The sequence below is a fragment of the Aricia agestis genome, chromosome Z, assembly GCF_905147365.1.
Source record: "Aricia agestis chromosome Z, ilAriAges1.1, whole genome shotgun sequence".
In the NCBI taxonomy this organism is placed as follows: Eukaryota; Metazoa; Arthropoda; class Insecta; order Lepidoptera; family Lycaenidae; genus Aricia; species Aricia agestis.
The window spans coordinates 41,457,637-41,483,366 of record NC_056428.1 but is presented as its reverse complement, the minus strand read 5'-3'; the positions used below and the strand labels follow the sequence as shown (position 1 = coordinate 41,483,366).

Here is a 25,730-nt window from a genome sequence, read left to right as displayed (position 1 = left end):
GCTATGTATTTCCAGTCGCTCACTTAGTAATACAGTCGCTCGGATAGAATTTTAATATCTGAAATAGATTAATCACAATCCACTTTTTGTAAGCGCGCTCTGGATTTTATTATAAATCAATATGAGTCGTTAGTTTAGTTTGTTTCTCGATGAGTCAAATTCATACCGCTCAAGTTATTAAAACAGTATGTTCATCATCAGTCGCAAAGTAATTTTTTATTCGCTCGTTTTATTATTTCCCTTTTATTAATGTGCGGACGGACCGACAGACAGACAGACAGACATGACGAATCTATAAGGGTGAACCCTAAAAATGACAATAGAAAACTCAATATGATTTTTGAAGACGTATCCATAGATACCTCATACGCATAGGTTAGATGATTTTTTTTTGTTTCAGTTGTACCTATGCAATCGAAACCTTATTATTATACTATTGAAACTTTTAGCTTTGAATCAAAATTGTAATTCGGTTCACAGACTACGTCTACTAATACCAAGTTTCAATAGTGTTATACTATTGAAACTATACAATGTACTGTTGAGAAAGTCGTCTATACAATGTTGGAATTACTTTTTACCACTTTAATATAAAATGGTTGAGTAAAAAAATATGTAACTCGGCAAAATTTCAGAGAAAATGGGCAAAGTTGAAAAATTGCTGTCAATTTCGGCAACTTGGAGCTATCATCATCATCATAATATTAATACGTGAACGAAAAACTTTGTAACCCTTTTTATGAAAAATGGGGAAACGTAGGTGCATGAAATTTTGCACAGTTATAGTTTATATGGTGAAGGAGTGCATCGAACTAATATTATTTTGTAATTATGATTTTATCATACATTTTTTAACAAATAAAACATTACACGCACTACAACACACACACAATATGAGAAATGACAGATTTTTGAGTGACAAGCCTATACATACGAATTATACTCTTGAATTTATGGTTGGAGTCTGTTGACAACAAGGTCTTGGAGTCTGTTGAAAATGGATTATAGTTTTTTTTATTGAATCTAAGATACTATTAGACAAGCTTACACCGCCAGTCTGAGATCAGCTAAGTCCCAGAGACGAGAGTTGAAAAAAAATTTATAAAGTCGATATTTTTTACAAAATATAGGTAGTAGTCCTAATGTCGTTGAAACTAAGGTCGAATTTCGACCATTGGGCGATCTCTAGTAATTCATAAAAAGAAAACGACAGAAATAATCTATACATAAAATTCTATTCAATTCGAGAAAAAAGAAAAAAAACTAATTGTGCCAAAAAAACACGATTCTAAACAACCTAAATCTCACTCGCCGCAAGGCAGCTTTGCGGCGAGTAATATAATGTAACTTTCTCAACAGTACGTTGTATTTTTTCATACCGTTAAGACGTCAATACAATCCATAAACAGGTGATATTCTAAACCTTTTACAGCAAAAGTCACAAAACTGTCGCGGGTTTGAGTTGGATTATTTAAAAATAAGCCTAATAGCCTCGACCTAGTACCATGTGATTTCTATATTTTCCCTAAAATTAAAGATTTAATGAGAGGTTTCACTTTAACCAACTCCGAAGAGGCAGTGATAGCGTTCAATCAGCACGTAGAAAATATGCCTTCAGATCTGTGGTCCTACTATTTTAAAAAATGTTTAGAATGTAAAGGAGAGTATTTTGAAAAGCAATAAACATAATATTTTGGTTATAACTTGCCGTTTTTTAAGTTACGCAAAACTTACAGCGTGACCTAAAGTACATATATTCTATTGTAGCTAGTGCTTGCAGGTAATATGGCAAGTATAAAACAGTCGCTTTAGACTCGCATTGTATGGTCAACAGTTATAGTATTTCATACATCATAATATCAGTTTAAGTAAATTATTTATCTGCCTAGTTGAGGTAAGTCGTTTTAACTAATTTATTTATTTATTTTATTTATTTATAAATACAAATATAATTATTTATTTTGTTAATTTTTGTCTCATCGTAACAAAATGCGCGTTGAATAATATTATAATATAACCGGAGCGCGGTGGACGCTAACACAGTAAAATAAGAGCAAACAGCTCACTCAGTGCCTTGGGCGATTTTAGCTAAACAAATATAAACATTAGACTTTTAAAAGCCCTAATTAAAAAGTGTAGGTAATTAAAAGTCCGTAAAAGCATACGGTTTGAGGCTGTGTAGCGCTGGCCTACTCGCAGCCACATAGAGATAGATTCCCAAAGAAAATTAAATTCACGAGTTTAACCAGAGCTCATTTTCGAGCATGAAAATATTTGCTGTTGAACACTCCAATTTTTCAGTTTCAAAATTAATACTAACTTTTACGAACGCTTGTTCCTAACATTATGATGTATATGTCGCAGCCGACTGATCTAAATAGCCGTTCAATCAAACAGCTAGCCCTTTGACTGAACAACGCCATTCAATCACACGGCTATACGTCGTTTAGCCGACTTGTTGACTACTACGTTCAACACTACAGCTAGACGACGCTTAGCCAACTGGTTTGTTTTTGTTTTGGCAAAATTTTTTTTGGCCCCCTTTCATTTGGCGGCGGTCGCCGGCTGCTGCCGCAGCACGCTCGCTGCGCTCGCTCAGCTCCCTCTGCGTTGTGGTCTAAGTTCTAACGTAACCTAACCAACTTTTGGATTTTCTGGATTGTGTTTGTTTTTGTTTTGACGGGGGGCTATGCCCCCCGAACCCCCCTTTCGGGGGAGGCTGCGTCCATCCATTTCATAATCCCGTAATTTGTCCTCGAATATTTGTTGAAATTTTAATAACAAAAATTTTTGTCTCTTTAATAACACTTGTAACTTTTATTAACTTCTTTCCGAAAAACAACCACAAACACCAACAAACACCTGCTAGTTGACATGTTGCATATTGTAAACTAGCTGTTGCCCGCGACTTCGTCCGCGTGGACTTCAGTTTATAGCGCGCGATGTCAACAAAATTGGTGTCAAAAGCTTTTATAAAAAAACCCTGGTACCCCTTAAATCAAAACAGCTGTGCAGTGTCCACATAATATTTCATTTTTTTAAATTAAACTTTATATTTTATGCCAAATTTTAAAACTTATTTAGCCCCCCAATTACACAACTTTACCCATAAACTATTTATCATTGATAGGTTTAAGGTTACGTCACTGTATATAATATAAAGTACTGACTTATTAAATAACGTAAAAAAGAAATAACAATCGAAAAAAATTGAAACCCGAAATGATACCACCTCTTATAGAAAGATGTTAGGCAAGCGTTAGCTCGATGTAAGAGACGCACGGCGCCATCTAGTATGAATTTTTGGAACTAACTTAATTTGAACAAATTTCGTATTTTCACCCCCTTCGTCCTTTCTTCCAGTAAAAAAGTAGCCTAGGTCCTTTCTCAGGCTTTAGACTATCTGTATACAAACTTTCATTACAATCGGTTCGGTAGTTTTGGCGTGAAAGCGAGACAGACAGACAGACAGACAGAGATACTTTCGCATTTATAATATTAGTATAAAAGTATAGATAAAACGCACCTAGCGCCGCAGCGGTGCGCGCTGAACTACTTCAATTAGACGGCGGCTTTTGAATCAGCTGTAGTGTTGCACGTTTTGAGCGACTAAAATATTCAATATAAAAGCTAGACGTGTGATTGAATGGCGCTGTTCAGTCAAAGGGCTAGCTGTTTGATTGAACGGCTATTTAGACCTGTCGGCTGCGACATATACACCATAGATCCTAGTACTAAAATAAGCGTGTAACTTGCGAAAAAGAGAGAGTCGGCCAAAGGCATAGTTTATCCACCATGATCGACGTCGATCGAGTACACTGTAGACAGCTGCCCATTGATCATAGTTGCAATCGTGGTTATCCAGCACCGCCCAACGCAAACAATAGCCTTTGCAATCATAAATTGTAATAATAATTATAATCCCGTTCGCGTTTTGTGCGCTAATGCAATTGAGTGGACCAATTGACCATATTCTGTAATACGAGTAATATAATTGTGTAATGCACGCCCGAGGCAGATGGGTTTATTTTTCACTCTAGTGTGATTCTACTATTAGATTACAATGCAGTTGTTTTCCTGTCAAACTACAAAAATATGGCTTTCTGATGATGTCAAACCCACGACATTGACATATCTTCATGGTCAAATTTTAAAATTCCTCTCAAATCAATTCAGAAAATGAATTGTCAAAACTGTCAAACTGACGAATGTCCACACTGTGCCTTTTTCTGTTCGTCAAGGGCATGCCTTATAGCGCAGTCAACAGCGAACGTGAGGCGTGTCCGCGACACATGCCCTCTGACGGCTCTGACCGTATCCAAACTTCAAAAATGACAAATATTGGCGTATCGTTCCTTGAGGCATTCAATTATTGACTGCTCCAATATGAATGTTGATGACGAAAATTGAAGATGAAAGTGCACAGTGTGGACAATGGACTTAACTATTACTAGACTCTTACTACTCTCTCTGCTTGCAATGAATTACAAGCAGAGAGAGTAGTAAGAGTCTAGTTGTCTCTGCTTGCAATTCATTGTAAGCAGAGAGAGTAGTAAGAGTCTAGTAGTCTCTGCTTGCAATTCATTGTAAGCAGAGAGAGTAGTAAGAGTCTAGTAGTCTCTGCTTGCAATTCATTGCAAGCAGAGAGAGTAGTAACCATTTTGCGATTTTTAGAAAATGAATCATTTTATGATTTATAATATTATGAGTCTCCAAAGCGACCGTTTTAGGGTTCCGTACCCAAAGGGTAAAAACGGGACCCTATTACTAAGACTTCGATGTCTGTCCGTCTGTCTGTCGGTGTATGTCCAGGCTGTAACTCGAGAACCGTTATAGCTAGACTTCTGAAATTTTCATAGATTGTGTAAATCTGTTGCCGCTATAACAACAAATACTAAAAACAAAATAAATTAAATATTTAAGGGGGGGCTCCCGTACAACAAACGTGATTTTTTTCTATTTTTTGCTCGTATACGCTACGCTCCAATACAAAATCACAATTTTTGCCTTATTTAACGGTACGGAACCGCAAGTCCGACTCGTACTCGGCCGATTTTATTTTATGTCTAACTTCCTCATCGTAGTGACATAGATTGGGGAGGAATGGAGGATGGCATCTCTAGGAACTGAATACCGTGTGACACATAAAGCTCTATCTAAAATGCGCTGTGACATTTAATTTGTTTATAAGCTTACAGCACGACAACGATGCGATCTGAAATCACACGATAACGCGGATCTAGATCGTAGACACTGCAAATTTATGCTCATTGCATGATTCATGCAGAATATAACTATGAACTAAACCTGCAGATACGAATCTTACTCTTTTATTTCGCGATCTCTATTTTACTACAAATACACTTTTATATCAAAGAGAATAAATATTATTCCTAAATTCAACAAAGTAAATCCATGATTTATCTTATGGCCTGTTTCACCGCTTCCTGATAAGGTGCCCGATAGGGTTATTTGACAGATTTTCCATACTCCATCTGTCAAATTAAGTGGTGGATAGCCTTATCAGGAAGCGGTGAAACAGGTCCTTAGTCTCTAAAATAACTATTTAAGAGCTTTAGTTGAAACTATAATTACAAGTATAAGTAACGCACGAAATTCGATACGTTGGAAAAATTAATCGTTGCTACTCTTCAAACTCTCGGCAATTTCATGTTTCTACAAATTTTGTAGAGACACGAAACTGTTTGTAAAAAACATAAAAAAAAAAAACGATCACCAAAAGCCATTAATATCGAGGTCTTACTGTACCTACCAATAATAAAAATTACTTAAAAGTAACATTGAAAAATCACCTAGTCCTTAAGGCTTTTTTAAGATTTATTTATTGTAATCTTGTAATAAAGTTATTGTAATTATTGTAATAAAGTCGTTTGAGCGCGCTAATCTCAGGAACTACTGGTTGGTACTACTAATATATATTCTGTGCTACTGGTCCGATTTGAAAAAAAATCTTTCAGTGTTAGATAGCCTATTTATCGAGGAAGGCTACAAGCTATATTTTATCACGCTTATACTAATGGCAAAGAAATAGAGGAAAGTGTGGAAAAAACGGGGGGAAATTATTTGAAAATATGTACGGTTTCCGTGACATTAAATTACGCGGGCGTCGCGGCTTAAACATCTAGTACTGTAATAAAAATGAAACAGACATGGAGGTGGAGGGTGGTGGCGGCAAACGAGTACCCCGATTTAATTAGATAAAAGCCTGTAACAGGCGCTGATTTTGTACTAGCTAATCCTTTGTTGTCGATAATCCTAATGAAGAGGACAATGCAAACACGTGCAATGACTTTACCGAGTGGTTACAAACTTAGTTTACCACGAGGTTAGTCACGAAGGTTCATACAATTGTTGACATTGCACATGAAGTGTATGGGGCTCCCATACAAAAATTTAAATTTTTATTAAATTTTTTATTTTAATTTAATATTATAATAAAATATTAAAAAATCACGTTTGTTGTATGGGAGCCCCCCTAAAATATTTTATTATGTTCTTCACAATCTTTGAAAATTTCAAAAGTCTAGCTATAGCGATAGCTGTTCTTGAGATAGCCTGGAGACAGACAGACGGACAGACATCGCAGTCTCAGTAATAGGGTCCCGTTTATACCCTTTGGGTACGGAACCCTTAAAAGGTACCCAATAAATACTTTCATCACTAGCTAATAAATCGGATGGAGACGGTGTGAAATTTGAACGCAAAATTATTATATATTATATCCGTAACAGCTTACACTACACTACTTACGTACAATTGGGATTACAGAGTATTGACTGAGTTGAATTGACTCAGACTTTTACAGATAAAAGTAATTGCAATGTTTTAATTTCCGAGGTGCATAACGGGTCATTAGGGCACGTTCCGGGGATCTGGCACGAATTTTGCCGGCGACCAGATCATATTGTTTGTTTGGACTCGATATTACGCGGCCGCTGATTATTGAATGGCTTAACTACTCAAGGTCGACGCCATAATCCGTAAAAGCCTTCGGGCTGCAATATGAAACCAGATATTCATTGGCATTTGGCACCTTAGTAACAGAGGAAAGTCGTAATAGGACATTTAGATTACAGAGTGGCAATAGACCATAGAGACATGCCTACTGTCGATCGAGCGATTGATTTATGCTACTAGATGGTCCAATGTCAAGATTTAACAGTTAAATCGGTAGGTTCTGATCTTGGGTTAATTAATGATTATTTATTGATTATTATTAATATCTAGGATTCCATGAATTACCTTATTACCTGAAATCAGTTCTAAAGATCATTAAACAAAACGTGTGTACTTCATCAATTATCACGAATGTCAATATAATATATTAATTCATTAATCAGTTGCAAATACATTAGTCAACTAGCAACATTATTTTTGGCTGAGATGCAACGAGTTATGAAGTGGTCATCACATCGGATTTAGATTTAATAAACAGGTATTTCGGGTTAGCTTATATTATGGCTAACGGTTATCATATTATAATTATTAAGTAACCTTTCCATAATAATTAAATAAAATCCTTTGTATCAAACATATTTCATACATTTTATATATTGCACGAATTGAAAACTACAATATCTAAACCACAATACAATGAGGAAATTGGCTTTCGCCACCGGAAGGAATCGCTTCGCCTATTTGTCTCTTTCCACCTTTTATTATAATAACTCATAAGTCATAACAATGCTTCTTGAAAGATACATTCCCCGCGCCTACAACTTTGTTAAATGATATCAGGGATACAGTGTACACATGGGCAAAGCTGTCATAGGATCTACAAAAAATATAACCCAAAAGGAAAGGGATATAATAATAAAAATCATGATCAGCAATTCAAGCGAAGCACTTTTACTACAAACGTAGGAGCTGTTAACAAGGTTTTAATATTCAAGCTGTGATGATATGGCGTTATTGTCATTTCTCGCAGTGTTGCTCAAGTGTGAAACTTTCCCGCTTTGTTACAATTCGTCATAAAGTTTTCGACGTCAGACGACGTATATAATGTGCATGTGAATATGACGCCACGTTGAAAGTAGAGCCTGGACCTTCGTCACGTTTGTATCTACATGAACATCTAATTTAGATGTAAATGTTCCTCTATGCTATTTTCAACATTTGTATGTTTTAATAAAAAAAATTCACCATATACCTATATGACAACTTTACGTAGGTATGGAAAAGGTTATTTGCATTCGTAATTAGTTTTCGATACAAGCCGGTGTAAAGTTTGTTTGGAACGCTTTTTCGAATTTCATCATAGTGAACTACTAACTAACACCAATTTTCCGCGGCGAACGGAATATCAGCGACAGAACTAATTACTCCTGTCGCCACGTGTAATCTGCGGGGTAATTTGTATTTTCAATCGAATAATATTATTTTATACAGATAATAATTTGTTTCAAAACAGGACGTTTAATAAGTTTAAATTGATCTTGTGCTGTTAATTTTAAAAGGAATTATTGTCCAATATATCCCAGTACCACCTGAAGTTACTAGCTAGATATCCGTATCTGATAAAAATCTCCTGTGCTACATATAGCACAGGAGATTTTTATCAGATACGGATATCTAGCTAGTATGATTTGGTGCTGTATCTCATAAGATACAGCACCAAATCAAACATTGACTCAGGTTTGAAGGGGAGAAATATTTCAAAAGCGAAATAAAACTTTTACGTGGATAGTTCAATCACGTTTGGCAAGATTGGAGAATACCTGTTAGTTAACGTACAAACGATAATATGGACGCGGACGCTCTGAGAGTGCGGGATGGATCCGATATTAATAATAATATAGAGTTTTTAAGGCCAACTTGACCAGGACCCAGCTGACCAGCACCATGTGTAAATCAGTCCTACCAATCATACAAATTCCTATCATAAATGACTTATTTAACTACTTATTTTGATTATCACTGGGTTGAGGGTTGGGAAGTTTCCAAAAGTCTTTACTACCAAGCGAATGTCAACGAGTTGGTTACTAATGGTTTTGTCGGTTATTAATATTGGAAACTATTAATTAATACACAAGGTAAGTAGCGCAAAACACACAACTTCACAAAAGTAGTAGTTATGAAGTTTTTCAACTATTGCAAAGCGACACATTTGCTCTTTGATCTATCGCATTAATAACTCACCAGCCAACCGGCCGTCGTACCCACAATTAATCGCTACAAACTAAGTTTTTAACTGTTTTCCTACAATTATAACTGCTTCGCTTCCTATTTCCTGCGTTATTAGTTCTAGTGATAATTACTGGTGACAATGATACAGACATTAGCTACTAGAGCCGTAGTAAACACTGGAAGTCATATTAGAGAAAATTGCACTCGTGTAAATGTCCTCACTTTGATCTTTAAGCTATTTCCTATCCTTTGAAAGTTAATAGCATGCACGATGGCGACACTTATGAGCTGATAGCTTCACGAAGTGCATCACCCATGGAGCTTATACTTATTCAGTTTATTAAAGTGTGGTTCTCATGAAAATGTAACTTCGACGTCGCTCGTCGTTCGAATACTTCCAATTAAAAGTTTTCCTTTATTAGCTTTACACCGTTGAGGCACCGACTGCACTTGAGTCGTACTCGACTTAACATCGCCCTTTAACCCATCAATCCCCAAGCGGCACCCGGCTGTCGCACAACAATTAAAAATCTATTGTGTCTGCGATTCCCGATCGAGGTATAAAGTAAGTAAGCGACGAAATATTTGTCGCTTACTTACTGAAACAAATTAGACAAGTCGTGCAGTTTAAGAGCACCCAATGCACACGTCGAAACATTTTTAACCGACTTCCAAAAAGTTATATGTTCGGCTGTGGAGTTTTTTTTTTTTTTTGTATGTTCAACGATTACTCCGCCGTTTGAGAACCGATTTTAAAAATTTTTTATTTTCTTTTATTAGGTTTCACCCCAATTTGGTACCATGTTCACAAAAATGGTGACCTGATGATGGGATCCAGGAGTAATCGACGGAACTCCTCAAAATTTATATGGAAACATATGGTGATTTTGGTTTAATGAGAAGTATCCTAAGCGTGGGAGAGCCATGCTTCGGCACGAATGGGCCGGCTCGACCGGATAAATACCACGTTCTCACAGAAAACCAGCGTGAAACAGCGCTTGCGCTGTGTTTCGCCGAGTGAGTGAGTTTACCGGAGGCCCAATCCCCTAACCCCTACCCTATTTCCTTCCCTACCCTCAACTATTCCCTTCCCTTCCCTTCTCTACCCTCCCCTATTACCCTATTCCCTCTTAAAAGGCCGGCAACGCACTTGCCGCTCTTCTGATGCTACGAGTGTCCATGGGCGACGGAAGTTGCTTTCCATCAGGTGACCCGTTTGCTCGTTTGCCCACTTATTTCATAAAAAAAAATAAGCATATGCTACCAAAACGCAAGATTTAGCACCAAGGAATACTACGGTTCCGAAGATACTAAGAGAACCCCAGATTCCTAATAGATACAAGTTTGGTGGTTTCGGCGTTGTTTTACGAACTGAAAGCATATGCTACTATGCAAATTACATTCATCATCATCATTACCACCTCAGGGTCACCATCACCAATGTCACCAAAATTGAACATAACAAATTCAACCTTAACTCCAGAGCGTAAGGCACACATTTGACATTTCTTCTGAGAAGTAAGTTGCTTCGATAATACACTAATTGCACTAGTATAAATTGAAAGGAAACTGAATAACAATCTACATAGTAATAGAATAAGAAACACAATCGCATTTATGAGTAAAAAATACTTCGTAATCGTATTTTTATTTATATTTACACGATTTTGCACCTTATTACCATACATATACAGATCGAATTCCTATGTAAGTTTAATGTTTATACAATTTTAATCTGTTAGTGTCTAAACACACTAGGCTGAATTACGCCAGCGTAAATTCCGCCGCGTTTACGGCGCGTTTCAAACTAATACAAAATACGGACGGAACGCGATGAACGACACACAGTAACTTATGCCGAAATTCCGTCGCGAGCCGAACTTGAACATTACCGCCGAATCGCTGCCGAACTTTACACTCGACTCGGCTCAACTGAAGTTCGGCTCGCGACGGAATTTCGGCATAGTGTCGTCCATCGCGTTCGCGGAATTTACGCCGGCGTAATTCAGCCTAGTGTGTTTCTAAGACACATAGATTAAGAGCCGCGCCACACCGGAATGGCAGGGGCGAGGCGAGCACTTTCAGTGTCTTATTATGATTTTAAACTTTATCTTTATTATTGTAATACATAGTATCGTTTGAAAATCGCGGCCGCCAGCGGCCACGAGCAGCCACAAGCGGCCACGGGCGGCCGTAGAGTCAGAGTGGACAGAATAGAGTTCTGTAGTATAGTAGGCGATATGACGCGATGGTTTACTAGATAATTAAAAAGAGTGAAATTATTATTTTTAACAAAAAATTAAAACCGACTTTCAAGGTAAAACAATAATAACATCCTTATAATATGAACTAAAAAGTATTAAATAATTATTCCTATCTAATAGTGCCTTTTTCCGAATTCGGCTAAAACTCAACTATTTCTGTACTCAATCTTCATAATTTTGAAGTTGGTGCCAGTTTCAAAAGTTTCAAATATTCAGGCAGACTGAAGATTCAGCTATCTGGTACCAACTTCAAAATGATGAAGATTGAAAACAGAAATAGTAGAGTTTTAGGCGAATTCGGAAAAAGGCTCTATTAGATAGGGAAAATTACCTTGGAAGTCGGTTTTAATTTTTTGTAAAAAATAAAATATTTTAATGAGAATAGATGCGCTGCGCTTCAAGAGCCCCATTTTACTTTGTTGCGATTAAGTTGAACTGCACGTTGTATTTATTTTGTGCACGAATAAATTAATTGAAAGGAGGTTCAGCACGACATGTCGGGTGGCGGGCGCGGGCGGGCGCTGATAGCGTGCGGCGAAGGTCAAGGTTATTGCATCGTCAGCACGGATTCCAGTTACTCCATTACCCGCCTCGTGTAGTCAAAGGAATATATCGAGTTAACAAGGCGCAAAGACACTTTGAGACTACGCTCTTTGATCGGAAACAACACCTTGTTGATTCCGATCAAAGAAATAAATGGTCACCCAACAGAGGGAGGGGGAGGGTTACGCAGCAGCCTGCGTCACAAAGTCCTGGGAACGTGCCGTTGCCGCTGACAGAGGCACCAGCGAAGGAGAGGAATAGGCGCACTATTTCAACACCACCTTTTGATTAAGTCCAGGCAAAGTTAGCTACGGACATTCCGTTGAAACACGGAGATTCAACAACATTTTGTACATTTTTCGAGCAAACACAAAATGTGTTTGGGGCGCGAGCATTTGTTTTACTACTGGTTGTTGGAAATGCGGATACGCATTGCGGGTTCACTGGTCGGTTACGCGCACATTTTACTACCCGCTCGGGCATTTGCGGGAGCATATAGAGGATGCTCCTGCAGGCAAAATATTTGCAAAACTACACAACTGCAACTATTGCGACTTCCGTCCCTTACATATCGCTGAATAGAAGGTAATAATGTCATAGGAAATTGTTGTACAGGAATCGAAGTCAAGGCTTTGCGTTGGTTATTTCATTTTAAAAGGGATATAAAATCCTTCGCACCATTCAAGCGCATGAAGGGTTCCGTACCATTATATTATAGCAAAAATAGTCTAAAAAATTGTGTTTTTTGTATGGAAGCCAACGAATTAATAATTATGTATTAGGTCCTTACATATGAAATTAGCGTTATGTATGGGAGAAATATAAAGTCGATTTTTTTGTATAATATACTAGATTCTATACTATAGAATCTAGTATATTACTATAGAAATTCCGCGTGGCTTCGCCCGCGTAATTTAAGAATGTCACGGAAGCCGTACATTTTTCCGCAAAAAAAGAAAACCATGTCCTTTCACTTGGTCTATCTTCATGTGTGCCAAATAACATAAAAATTGCTCTAGATAGTAGTTTCTTAAGATAGTAAACAATTTTAAATAATTTCCTCCATTTTTAGGGTTCCGTACCCAAAGGGTAAAAATGGACCCTACTACTAAGACTACGATGTCTGTCTGTCCGTCTGTCCGCCCGTCTGTCTGTCTGTCCGTCTGTCTGTCTCTAGGCTATATCTCAAGAACCGCTATAGCTAGACTTCTGACAATTTCAAAGACTGTGTATATCTGTTGCGGCTATAACAACAAATACTAAAAACAAAATAAAATAAATAATTAAGTGGGGCTGTCATACAACAAACGTGATTTTTTTGGCCTTTTTTGCTCGTAATCAATAATGATAGCAGGTAGGCACTTGAAATACTCACAATATTCTTAATTATATATTTTGTACTTTAATAATAATAATAAATAATAAAATTTTAATACATTAAATAATAAAGGAGGGCTCCCAAACAAAAAACACATTTTTTACGGGTATGGAAACCGAGTCCAACTCGCACTTGGCCGATTATTTCGACATTTTCCTCTATTTCTTCGCTCCTATTAGCCTTAGGTGATAAAATAGTATATATAGCCTTTCTCGATAAATGGGCTATCTCTCACTAAAAGAATTTTTCAAATCGGACCAGTAGTTCCTGAGATTAGCGCGTTCAAATAAGCCCTTTCAAATAATTTTCCCCGTTTTTAGGTTTCCGTCGCCAAATGGCAAAAACGGAACCCTTATAGATTCGTCATGTCTGTCTGTCTGTCTATCTGTCTGTCTGTCTGTCCGTCCGTATGTCACAGCCACTTTTCTCCGAAACTATAAGAGCTATACTATTGAAACTTGGTGTAGTCTGTGAACCGCATTAAGATTTTGATATAAAAATGGTAAAACTATTAAAAATTTTAGGGGTCCCCATAGGTACAACTGAAACATAACAATTTTTTTTTTCATTTAACATATGCGTGTGTATCTAGGGAATGCAATCTTGATTTTGCTAGATCAAGATTCCACCAAGATCTTGTGTGATTTTCCAAGATTCAATCTTGAAAGCCATCAATCCTGAATTTCGAAATCCTGTTCGCGATCTTGACAAAATAGTCCAAGATTGTAACAAGATTTCGAGATTTTCAGACTGTTCATACCTGCGCTGGAAATAGCGAACCACAGATTTAAGGGTATATAATATAGTAGACAGGTAAGCGCAGACGACGGACTATCTGTGACGCACTTTTTAGTCCGTGGAAATAGAACCTATATGCATTTAATATTAAATCATTAAAATATTGGTTTCTATTAATTTGCAGCAAAACACGCATTTTTTCAATTATTTTGCTCAATATTGAAAATCCCGAAAATCTTGATTCGCGACCAAGATCTCGACCCGAATCTCAACAAGATCTCGAACTGACCAATCTTTGTTCAGAAAAAAGACGCCAAGATCAATAGTGAATAATATAAGTGCATAGAGGTTCACAGAGACTATATCAAAAAATAAAATTAATTTTATCACGAAAAAGTTAAGTGTTCTAGTATTAGGCTAGTTACTTATCATTCCGCTCTCGTATTAAAGTAAACATAATATATAATTGACGATATTGTGAGCGTTTCAAGTTATTAACTTTTGTTATTGATTGATTTTTTATTATCAAGCAAAAAGGCCAAAAAATTTATATGGGAGCCCCGGCATCAGGAAATCATAGCGGCAACAGAACTAAAAACGAGGTTTCTTAAATAAAGGACATTTTTACATAATAGATTCCAACAATTTTGCAAAGCTGCGTAAGACACAATACGAAAGCATAATGGGAAATCCAGTAACGATCGATGAAACCCCTAACATAATCGAGTGTACTACATTACCCGTCTTCTGGCTTAGCAGTCGCTTTGTATCATTGGTGCCGTATGCATAACGCATATTGCCGCGATAAGCCCGATACTTGGATGGGACTCGGCGCAGATAATATTGGCTTAATGAGTAATGGGTGGTAATCGATATTGTAGAAGCAGATATTTTATATGGACAGGTGTGCGGGCGCTGGAACCTCGCCAGCCGAACGTGACTCGCGTGTGACGCTTATTTTTAACGTAACAGAAGACAGAAAAGGTGCCGCGCGTGCTCGATGTACTTTGGATTTGGCAAATGTATTTACCGAGATGGCTGATTTACATTGCCTCTGACAGCGACCAGTGACCACCTTCATTATCTTATAGTCCAAGAGCCCGTGAGGGCCAGACCTTCGTCTTTTTATAAAACCTGAAAGTTCTTCTGTGTATATCCCCAATACAGGTAAGAATGATCCCCACCCATGAAACCTGGGTAGTGGTGGCTTTGGCAGGTAATAGGTAGCAAAGGTGTAAAAAATTCCGCCTCAAATTTATCAATTTATAAAACTCAATTTCTTTATATTTTATTCATAATAATATTAAAACTCGCGTTGCTCATTGCCAGACACTTAGTATGGTTACAACCCCCTGCCGGACACCCCTAAACTATTATAATTTGTAATTATACTTACGTTATATTATAAAAGCTAAATTTTATATATGTTTTTTGGAGAACTATTTAATAATGTTTCCTTAGTAGCCGGACAGTTTCGAGGGTTCTATCGTCCTGCCAGACGTATTGAATGTGTACAATACTTGTGAGCGCGAGGAGCATATATAGCAACGGGTGCGAGTGAAATAGAGTGTTCGGTCTATTGCGATCCTTTACTTCGCATCAGCTGCTTATTGTGTATATATACGGTGCATATGTGTCATATGCACCGTCTGAATTATGAATCGCAAGTTTAGATGCTTACGGGAACTGGAAATAATTTGAGATATGTGAACCTGACTAAGATATACCAAAAATTGGGAGAATCTATTTGTAAAAGCTTACCTGGATTACATGCAATTACAGGATGTGATTACAATCCTTCATTTTTCAGAAAAGCAAAATTGAAACCGTATAAGATATTAAAAAAATATGTAGACTTTCAGCAAGCCTTCATGAAGTTTGGTGACAGCAAAATCATCGAAGATAATAATGAACATAAAGACCTTTTCAATGTTATTCAACATTTTATATGCTATTTATATAATGTTGATAATATAAATGATGTTGATGCTGCTAGACTACAAATTTTTATACACTCTTATACAGTGTCTGATGTGAACGAAGCTTTTAATCGAAAAAAATTGCGAAATTTCGACGCTAGTAGTTTACCACCTTGTAAAAGTGAGCTACTACAGCAATTTTTGCGAGCAAATTATATATGCGCTATCTGGAACAATGCTCATTTGAAAAAACCAACAACATATGAACGAGTAAATAATGGTTGGATTTTGGAAGATGACCACTACCAGTTTAAATGGTTTGAAGGGGATCAACTACCGAATTATGTCAGTGAATCGCTTAAAACCGTATCAGGTATATAATAATTATGTTAAATTATTTCACATTAATTTGTGACTAATTAAAATGAAATTAACTTGGTTTTATTTTACTATTGCAGAAGCAGGCGAAGAAGACGATGTTGATAACGATGAATCTAGGGAGTGGAGTAGCAGTGACGACGAAAATGAAGATATCAACTACGATGACAATGAAGAAGATTAAATATTTGATTTAAATAAATTCATTTTCCTCTAAATTTTTTATTAACAAAAAAATTGTTCTTCCGTATAATAAACAATAAGATTTTGATGACTTTGAAATTTCAGTTGAATTAAATATAAAAAACTTCATAAAATTTAGAAATAATATGAATTGAGTTACTAGATTTTTGATATGATTGATATTTTATTTTTACAGAATATTGTTTTAAAAATTTATTGCTCAGACTGTAATAATTTTATTCAATCAAATTTCTCATAAAATTAGAAAAAAAATTACTAGATAATTCGGAGTAAACAACAGTAGATGTGCAGTAAAGGATCGCAATATCCGGCTACTAAGGAAACATTATTAAATAGTTCTCCAAAAAACATATGTAAAATTTAGCTTTTATAATATAACGTAAGTATAATTACAAATTATAATAGTTTAGGGGTGTCCGGCAGGGGGTTGTAACCATACTAAGTGTCTGGCAATGAGCAACCCGAGTTTTAATATTATTATGAATAAAATATAAAGAAATTGAGTTTTATAAATTGATAAATTTGAGGCGGAATTTTTACACCTTTGCTACCTATTACCTGCCAAAGCCACCACTACCCAGGTTTCATGGGTGGGGATCATTCTTACCTGTATTGGGGATATACACAGAAGAACTTTCAGGTTTTATAAAAAGACGAAGGTCTGGCCCTCACGGGCTCTTGCTCTATTACTGAGCAAATGAATTATTATTACAGAGTTAGCGTCTCGGTTTCTTTAGCTCCTGCGGGCAACTTTGACTCAAATCGGAAAAATGTTTAAACTTCCTGCCACGTTGCTGCTAAAGCAGCACTCGATTTTGTTCAAGCGGGATTCATTAGATGGCATTAGTTTTCAATTGGTTGGGCACTTATTTGCGAATATGAAAATTGAAACGGCCATTTTTATGTCGGAGTTCGGACATGTAACAACGTGCTTAATTTACGTGTGCAAATTTTATAGTGAAACTGAAATATTACGGTGAGTTTCGTTTAATATTATACTAAATCAGGTCAGAAATATATTAAGGACTAGAAAGATTAAAGAAACAATTGCTTTTTTACGAGATTTAATTGGTAAAATTTAGTTACAAAGTGTGTTTACATTGGCTCTTGAGCAGCGTTGCCAGACGTCCCGATTTTTTCATCAAAATTATATGTCCCGCGCGAGACAGGCTCAGTCCCGCTTTTCGGGGAAAGCCCGAACGTGAAGCGTGCTGAGAAAGAAAGGTGCGTAATGAAGATGAGAGTGTGGGAGGTAGAGGGGTGGATTTTCTTTGGCTACTTTAGCTATCTATTGTCACGTAAACGTAATTTTAACGCCAATTTATAGATAAAAATTAAAAAAAAAAGATTTTATACCGTTTTTTACGTTGTCCCGCTTTTGCCTGAAGAATCCCGCTTTTTCACTCAAAAAGTTCCGAAGGCCCGACTTGGTACAAAAAAAATCTGGCAACGCTGCTCTTGAGCCAAAGTTGAATTCATTACATTTCAGATCTCACAATGCCATCAAAGTATCGCCGTAAACCAGGTACCTAGTCGTCGCTATATCGATTATACAGATGAAGAACTTGAAGAATGTTTGAATGTTGTGAGGTCCAGGGCCATGTCCCAGCGAGAAGCTGCCGCTATGCTTGGATAATATTATCTGTAAGATTAATGTTCCCGAATTTAAAAAAAAAAGGTTGTTTCTCAGTGCCTGAGCTAAATAATTAAGTAAATATATAAGAATCGATGACTGATGTTGATTGATCTTAATAAGAAGGATATGCAAACATAAACGCCTTGATATGATTATTTTGTAAGCATTTACTTTGCTACATTATTAAAAAAAATAATACTTTTGATAGACATATATTCAAAGTTAATGTTTTGTTTGTAAGTAAAATTCTGTTATTTATAAAAATTATAGACGGTAGGTAAATGTAAGTTTTTGTTAAAAATAAGTAAGTATATATTTATTTTGCAAAAAATATAAAATTTTTGATGTTGAAATGTCTATTATTATTAAACCTGTTATTTTAGCGAGTTACTTTAGCTCTGTGTCAGGATAAATAAAAGTTTTATGCTAAAAAAGAACATATATACGGTCGAATTGAGTAACCTTCTCCTTTTTGGAAGTCGGTTAAAAAATAATCTGGGAGACAAAGTCACCCTTCTTACAGATCAACTTTGGCTCAATTAAAAAATCTATATATTAATACGTGAGCCAAAAACTTTGTATCCTTTTTGACGAAAAATGGGGAAACGTAAGTGAATGTGCCCAGTTATAGTTTATATGGTTAAGGAGTGCATCGAGCTAATATTTTGAAATTATGCATTTATCAAACATTTTTTTAACAAATAAAACATTACACACACTAGGAAAAAAGACAGATTTTTGAGTGACAAGCCTATACATACGAATTATTCTCTTTTATTTATGGTTGAAGTCTGCTGACAAGTTGACAAATTGAAAATGTATTATAGTTTTTATTCAATCTTAGATACTATTAGACAATGCTTACACGGCCATTCTGAGATCAGCTGAGTCCCAGAGACAAGAGTTGAAAATAACCCTCCTTTTTGCTTCGCCGTAGTCGGGTAAAAAATGATAATCTTTTTCTACAAAATATAGGTAGTAGACAGTAGTCCTAATGTCGTTTGAAACTAGGGTCGAATTTCGACCATTGGGCGATCTCTAGTACCTAATAATAATTGTACACTGATAAAGATTTATTAAATATATCATTTTTTTATTATTAGCATATATCCTTATTAACCAAATAAAATCAATATCAAACTTATAAGTCATCCAGCGCTTCTATACCAGATAGATTTATAAAAAAATAGTAGTCAAAGTAACCCGACCCGACTGTACCAAATTTCAGACAAATCGGTTCAGCGGTTCGGGCGTGAAGAGGTAACAGATATACAGACACACTTTCGCATTTATAATATTAGTATGGATTACTCAGAGTAACACATACAATTTAGAATATGTAATGCACTCTCCCTATTCGAGGGCATGCTTTTCACTTCAGCCATACCCTCCGTTATTAGACATATTCTAATAACGGAGGGTATGGCGCAGAACTGATTCGGACGTAACCGATGCACGCTGAATGATGCACGATGAAAACTGATGCAGCCATTTTAGTTTCCAGATAGCTTTTGGACTGATGGAAACTACAATAGCCTCAGCTCTATGGACATGAAAGAACAACGTTGCTATATAAAAAATTCTGTGATTAGTTTTTATACGTCTATTGCCCAATGGCTACTTGCAATGATGATTGAATGGCACTACCCACTTTCAAAGATCACAGTCATCTCGATATATTGTTTTCTAATGTGGATATTTAATTTTCCATCATCATTTTCTGACTTTTCGACACTTTAAATATTTCTTGTTCCACTTCTAAAATTTATACCCACTGGCAGTACATTTGTTACATTCCTTTACGTATTTTTTAAAGAATATTCAAGCTTTTGTTTCTATACTTCCTTATTACGTCTGGTCGGGTGACGTTATTATATTTCTTATTTAAAAGTTTACACTTTCTTGTCGTTACCTCAAAATCGTTGATGTAACCACAAGAAAATGTAAACGAGGTATGTTTCAAAATATTATTTTATGCTTTGCAAATCCTGGCCATATCAAACATTTACACTGACAGCGTATTCACTACTACACCAAGTAGTCTCTCACAAGTCATAAGTCACAACTGAACTGCGCAATACATTATGACGTAGACAAAATTTTATAGAGCATGAAGAGCGTTAGACTTCAATTGTTTACATCTATTTTACAAGTTACAAGTGGGAACATAACTACAGACAATGACGAAAACAATAGTATTTACTACTTTACGTTCATATTTTTAAATACGTTTTTTTACACCGTATACAATATTCATTTTAGTACACTTACTATTTAAAGCAGTACGCTATCATAGAACTCTGAATTATGTTATCTGGAAAATAATAAAACGAGCGAATAAATAAAAAATTACTTTGCGACTGATGATGAACATATTGTGAATTTGAGTAAGCGAAAAATATAAGTACTAAACTAACGGCTAATATTGATTTATAATAAAGTCCAGAACGAGCTTACAAAAAGTGGATTGTGATTAATCTATTTCCGATATTTAAATTCTATCCGAGCGACTATTACTAAGTGAGCGACTGGAAATTAGTGTCCGACCGAAGGTCTATTTTTGGCCGAAGCCGAAGCCGATTAATCGGCAATCGCTACAACCTTCGGCCGAAGCCGAAGCCGAAGGTTTATAGTTTTAATCGCTCGACTTTCAGTAATAAATTTTTAACCGACTTAAAAAAGGAAGGTTATCAATTCGACGCGTATGTATGTAATATTTCCAGAACTGCCCAATTTTCGTATATGTTTGTCTGTAATCTGTATCAGCGTCTGAAAAAATATGCCAAATTACAAGTGTATGTATGTATGTATGTTTTTATGTTTGTGTTCGCATATCTCTGAAACTATAAGTCCGATTTCAGTAATTCTTTTTGTGTTGTACTAGGTATTGTTCAACTTAGTGCGCAAGTGCAAGTTTCATCAAAATTGGTTCAGTAGTTTTGGAGATACGGAGTTTTAATTCTCAATTACGTATAATTTTGAAGTCGGTTTTATCTATTTAAAATTCAGTTATGTTCATGATATGTCTACTAGCTACAATGAATTAATTATTTCAAAACTTCAATATTGAAGGTTTACCTATATATTGACTGTCTCATAGAGAAGTTGATTTGGAGATGGTTATAAAGTTTGTGATTTCGTGATATTTATTACTTAATAATTTGTGGACTACAAATAATTAATTAAGTTTAAGGAATGACTCAAATGTGTAGTTCAAAAACGGATGAGAATTAGAAAAAAGTGTACAGAATCATAATTATAGAGGATTTAATAAGTTTTTTTTCAACATAGAATGTTTTTTTGCTACAATGCATCGTTTTTAGTTATTAGCCAAAAACCAAAAATTGAGACTTGTCACTCTCGCCTCACTCCAGCTCACCTCCTAGACTTCAGGACTTTGAGTATGTTTTTTCCCTAAGCACTCTGAATAAGTTTCAGCAGAAATCTCTTAGGTTCCCGCTCACGCATGCTACAACTACTTTATTGACTGAACTATTGTAAAAAAAAAAAAAAAAATATTATTTCACAAATAACAATAATTTGACCAATCAATCAGTCTTTGTTTTACTAGACAGTAGACTAGACCAACACTAGAGTAATAAATAAAATAAACAAATACTAACGTCTTAATTAAATGATTTATTAAGAAGTTAGTGTTTGTTAAAATTGTATTTGACAGTGACTCCCAGTGGCCTCTGCATACACGATCGGTCCGTCGCTCTCTCCCGAGTCACGACTCACTCAGTCTTTCGTTCAATTTCGAGTTTCGACGGTCGCTCGGACCTTCGGCAAAGCCGAAGGTTTCACCGAAGGTGGTTTTTTTGGCCGAAGGCGGCCGAAGCCGAAGCTTCAGTCGGACACTACTGGAAATACATAGCGGGCAACTTCAATAGGTACTAAAGATAGATTCAATTTTCCTAAGCAAGATACATTACAAACTACTGAAAAGTTCACTTTGAGCAAACTTTTGTGAGCTGCTTTATTAATGATTATTGGTTACTGATATTCTATTTGAGCAATTATAATTAAAATATATATTTTGTAAGACTATGATCACGAAGTGTCTTATGCTATTTCTGGTTAGATATTTATAAGTAGGTAGTGCCTTATGCCACGTATTAGGCCATATTCTTATAACATCTCTAAACAACCATTGACATTGGACTTTTTTCTTTCTTCTTCTTCGTCTTATTATTTTGTTTTTTATCTAGTATGAATAATAGTCCTTTGACATACTATATTTCAATTATTATTGTAAATGAATCACGATGAATTTAATTTCGACATATTATAAGGGGGAAATTATTGTAATAAGTATACTTCCATTAGGTCTGAATGGTTATTATGATACTAACTTAAACTTTGACAAATAATGATGTAAACTTAAATTAGTTAATAAGAATATTTTGATATAAGTATAAATAGGTAGATAATTATGTAAAAACTAACGAACTAACTGTAAGTAAATTCTAATAACTTGACTAACATTTATTTAACATTTTGCACGTCGAAAAATCGACAAAATATGTGAAACACTGCTTGAATTGTATCACCCTCTGTACCATATTTTTGCAAATAAAATTATTATTATTATTATTATTATTATACCTGTCGGCTTCAAAATTGAGTTCCCATTTCACCCGAACATACATACAGAGCAGGTTAAATAAAAGCTTTTAAAAACACAATTTTAGCCTTTTTTCGCTCTATAATGATTAATGGTACGGGTACCCTTCGTGCGCGAGTCAAACTCGCACTTGGCCGATTTGTTTTTTATTTCAATGTCGGAATTTTATTATCTCATACGTTCAGTATAATTGAAAACTTTTGAAAGGTTGAATCGATAATTTTAAGCTTCTTGAACACCTACTTAATTAGAGTGTAATCGCTTAAAGTGGCATCTTAAAACAACAAGACGTGACCTTGAAACAGCAGAAGGAAATCTCCAGTATTTTTCATAGGCATAAGAAATGGGTTCGATTTGAAAAATGGCCAATTTTAAAGGATGAAACTAGTTTGCCTTACATTTGACATGCACGTTCATCATTCAGAACTTACAGTGTAGAGACTAGAGATATACATCGAGGAGGATATGATATACTGGGTATACATCCGACAGGCCCGTGAGAATCGTAATAATTTGTGATACGCATGTGATTGCCTGATGTCATAGTCGGGCACGTACGTGTCATGACATCACAGTCGCGGTTATTTTTACTATGACCGGGAGGGGAGGGGGCGGGCCGTTTAAAATGATTTAAGTGCGTAATGCCAACATTGCTGAAGTGAGTACATAGCTAGACGAACAATACATTATACAATGCAACGCACGATAGACTCTGAGTGTGACGTTCTTAATATACTTAAATATACTTATATATAAGTGTCATGGCTTTGACTTTTTTTCACAACGCGTTGTGGCATGGTTTCACTATGGCCACAACGCGTTGTGAGCCATTTTTTCGCTCACTGAGCGTTTTCGGTCTTTGAGCGTAACATAATATATATACATGTCATGATCTATGGCATATTTTATCGACAAATTGGCTCTCAATATTTTTCTCTCTCTCACGGTTGTAAAATGGCAGCCATTTTAGTTTTTCTCCGGCTTTCACACTAATCTGACCAGTACTTCTCATGTAAATATCCTATGAAGATAAAAAAGGTTAAGGTAGGAAAGGTTATTTATTCGCTATAATATATAGAAAACAAGTTCAGACCAATGAACTTTAAGGTGGTTTGCGGAACATTTCCGGCCATTTTTGAGCCCGCAAACCAACATAATCTTAAAGTAGACATTGCAAGGAACAAATTAAAAAAAAAACATCATGTCACGTAATGAGGGCAAAATGACCTCCCTCATCACACACTTAAAGAGGCTTGCCTGACTCACTTCCGGCCAAAAAAATTGGTTTGCGTATTTTTTTCCTGAAAGGTAAAGAAATTTTCTATTGAATACACTTTAGGCAAACCAGTGCACATAGTGAGGGTAAAACATTTTTCAAAAAAAAAATCATTTTTATTTTACGTACTTCCGGCTTTGCAACCGAGAGTTTCGAGTTGCTATAGTTCTAAACTATCTATTTTCATCAACAATTTTCATGCACACTATGAGGGCACTTTTGAGATTGACAGCTCCCGGGCTAGAAATTCAAACTTTACCAATACAGAGAATTATTGATTTGAAAAAATCCAGCTGATCAAAGCTGATCAAAGTTACGAGTTTACGACTCACTGTACTGTGTCCATTAAGCGCTATCGTGTAAGAAGTGAATGGAGAATATTTGTCTTGTACTCGCAAACAGTTTAAAGGGATAAAATCTCTTCGCCGGGAGCTGGGAGCATGTACAATGTTAATAATGTAATGTGTACAACGGTCTTTGGGTAAATCGTGGAATAGAACAATTTTAGCGACTTAGCAGTGGTCGGCGTTGCACAACTTTGTGAAAAAGCGTTGCAAACATTTTACGGAAACCGGATGTTAGCTTTCCTTTTTACTAGACACCAGAACTGAATAGGCGAATTAGGGATGATGATTATGGCTTTGGATTTTTTTAGACAATCCAAAAAAAATAAGTTTAAATCGAAACAAAATATTTCCTTAAATTATAGGACATTTATATCGTACTTCTTGATGATTGTATGCCTATTCGGCAAAGTTCTACACCCAAAACTGCGCCAATCAAATCCTTTGTGCGGTCATAACAGCAGACTAAGCTGAATGTATCCCTAAACTGTGCAATTATCTCTGCCTGCGATGTATTCAGTCGAACTTAGATTTCAATCGCAGCTCTGTCGCTGTTGGATTAGCAATTACATCACTGTCAAAACATCGCTCCCAAGTTCCTCTTTCTTTTTTGCCTCTTTCTAATTTACGTCGATGATCTCTGCAATACACGTCTAACCAATGGAAGAGTGTTCTGTTATGCTGATGACACAGCCTTAGTTTTCAGAGGTAAAACTTGGGAGGCTCGGCCTCACGCACAAGTAGGCTTAAATATTGTTGCAAATTGGCTATCAAATAATCTTTTAACACTAAATGTAGACAAGACTAAATATATCATATTTGTGTTAAACCGGAGACTGGTACCGCCACTACATATTACTATTAACAACAACTGCAACCTCACAAACTGCATCAACTGTCCCAAAATTCAAGAAGTTTATAAAATATCTCGGTATTACTATTGATCGACATTTATCTTGGAAAGAGCACATTGTTACAATTAGCAATAGAGTACGGAAGCTTATGTCTTTAAACAATTACGTAGTGTTGCCGACAGAAAGCAAATATTAGAAGTTTACAGTGCTTTATGCGAGTTAATACTGTGCTACTGTATCACTGTTTAGGAAGGCGCCTGTAAAACGCACATAAAATTGCTAGAAAGAGCTCAAAAGGCAGTTATTAAAGTAGATACATTTAAGCCATACCTATTTCCATCAGATGCTCTTTATAAAGATACACAATTACAGACAGTCAGACAAATGTATATTAAAAACATAGTACAACAGCGTGCAACTAA

At 35.9% G+C, this 25,730-nt stretch overlaps 2 protein-coding genes across 2 annotated transcripts in view; one reads left to right on the top strand and one right to left on the bottom strand.

Moving 5' to 3' along the window:
- Positions 1-25,730, bottom strand: part of LOC121739148 (neurocalcin homolog) — a 296,747-nt gene that overhangs the window by 238,768 nt on the left and 32,249 nt on the right. The gene's annotated exons all lie outside the window — the stretch shown is intronic.
- LOC121739146 lies at positions 15,709-16,595 on the top strand. The gene is made up of 2 exons (XM_042131489.1): positions 15,709-16,362; positions 16,448-16,595. The coding sequence occupies exons 1-2, from the start codon at positions 15,744-15,746 to the stop codon at positions 16,549-16,551; spliced, it is 723 nt and encodes a 240-aa protein (XP_041987423.1). The 5' UTR covers positions 15,709-15,743; the 3' UTR covers positions 16,552-16,595.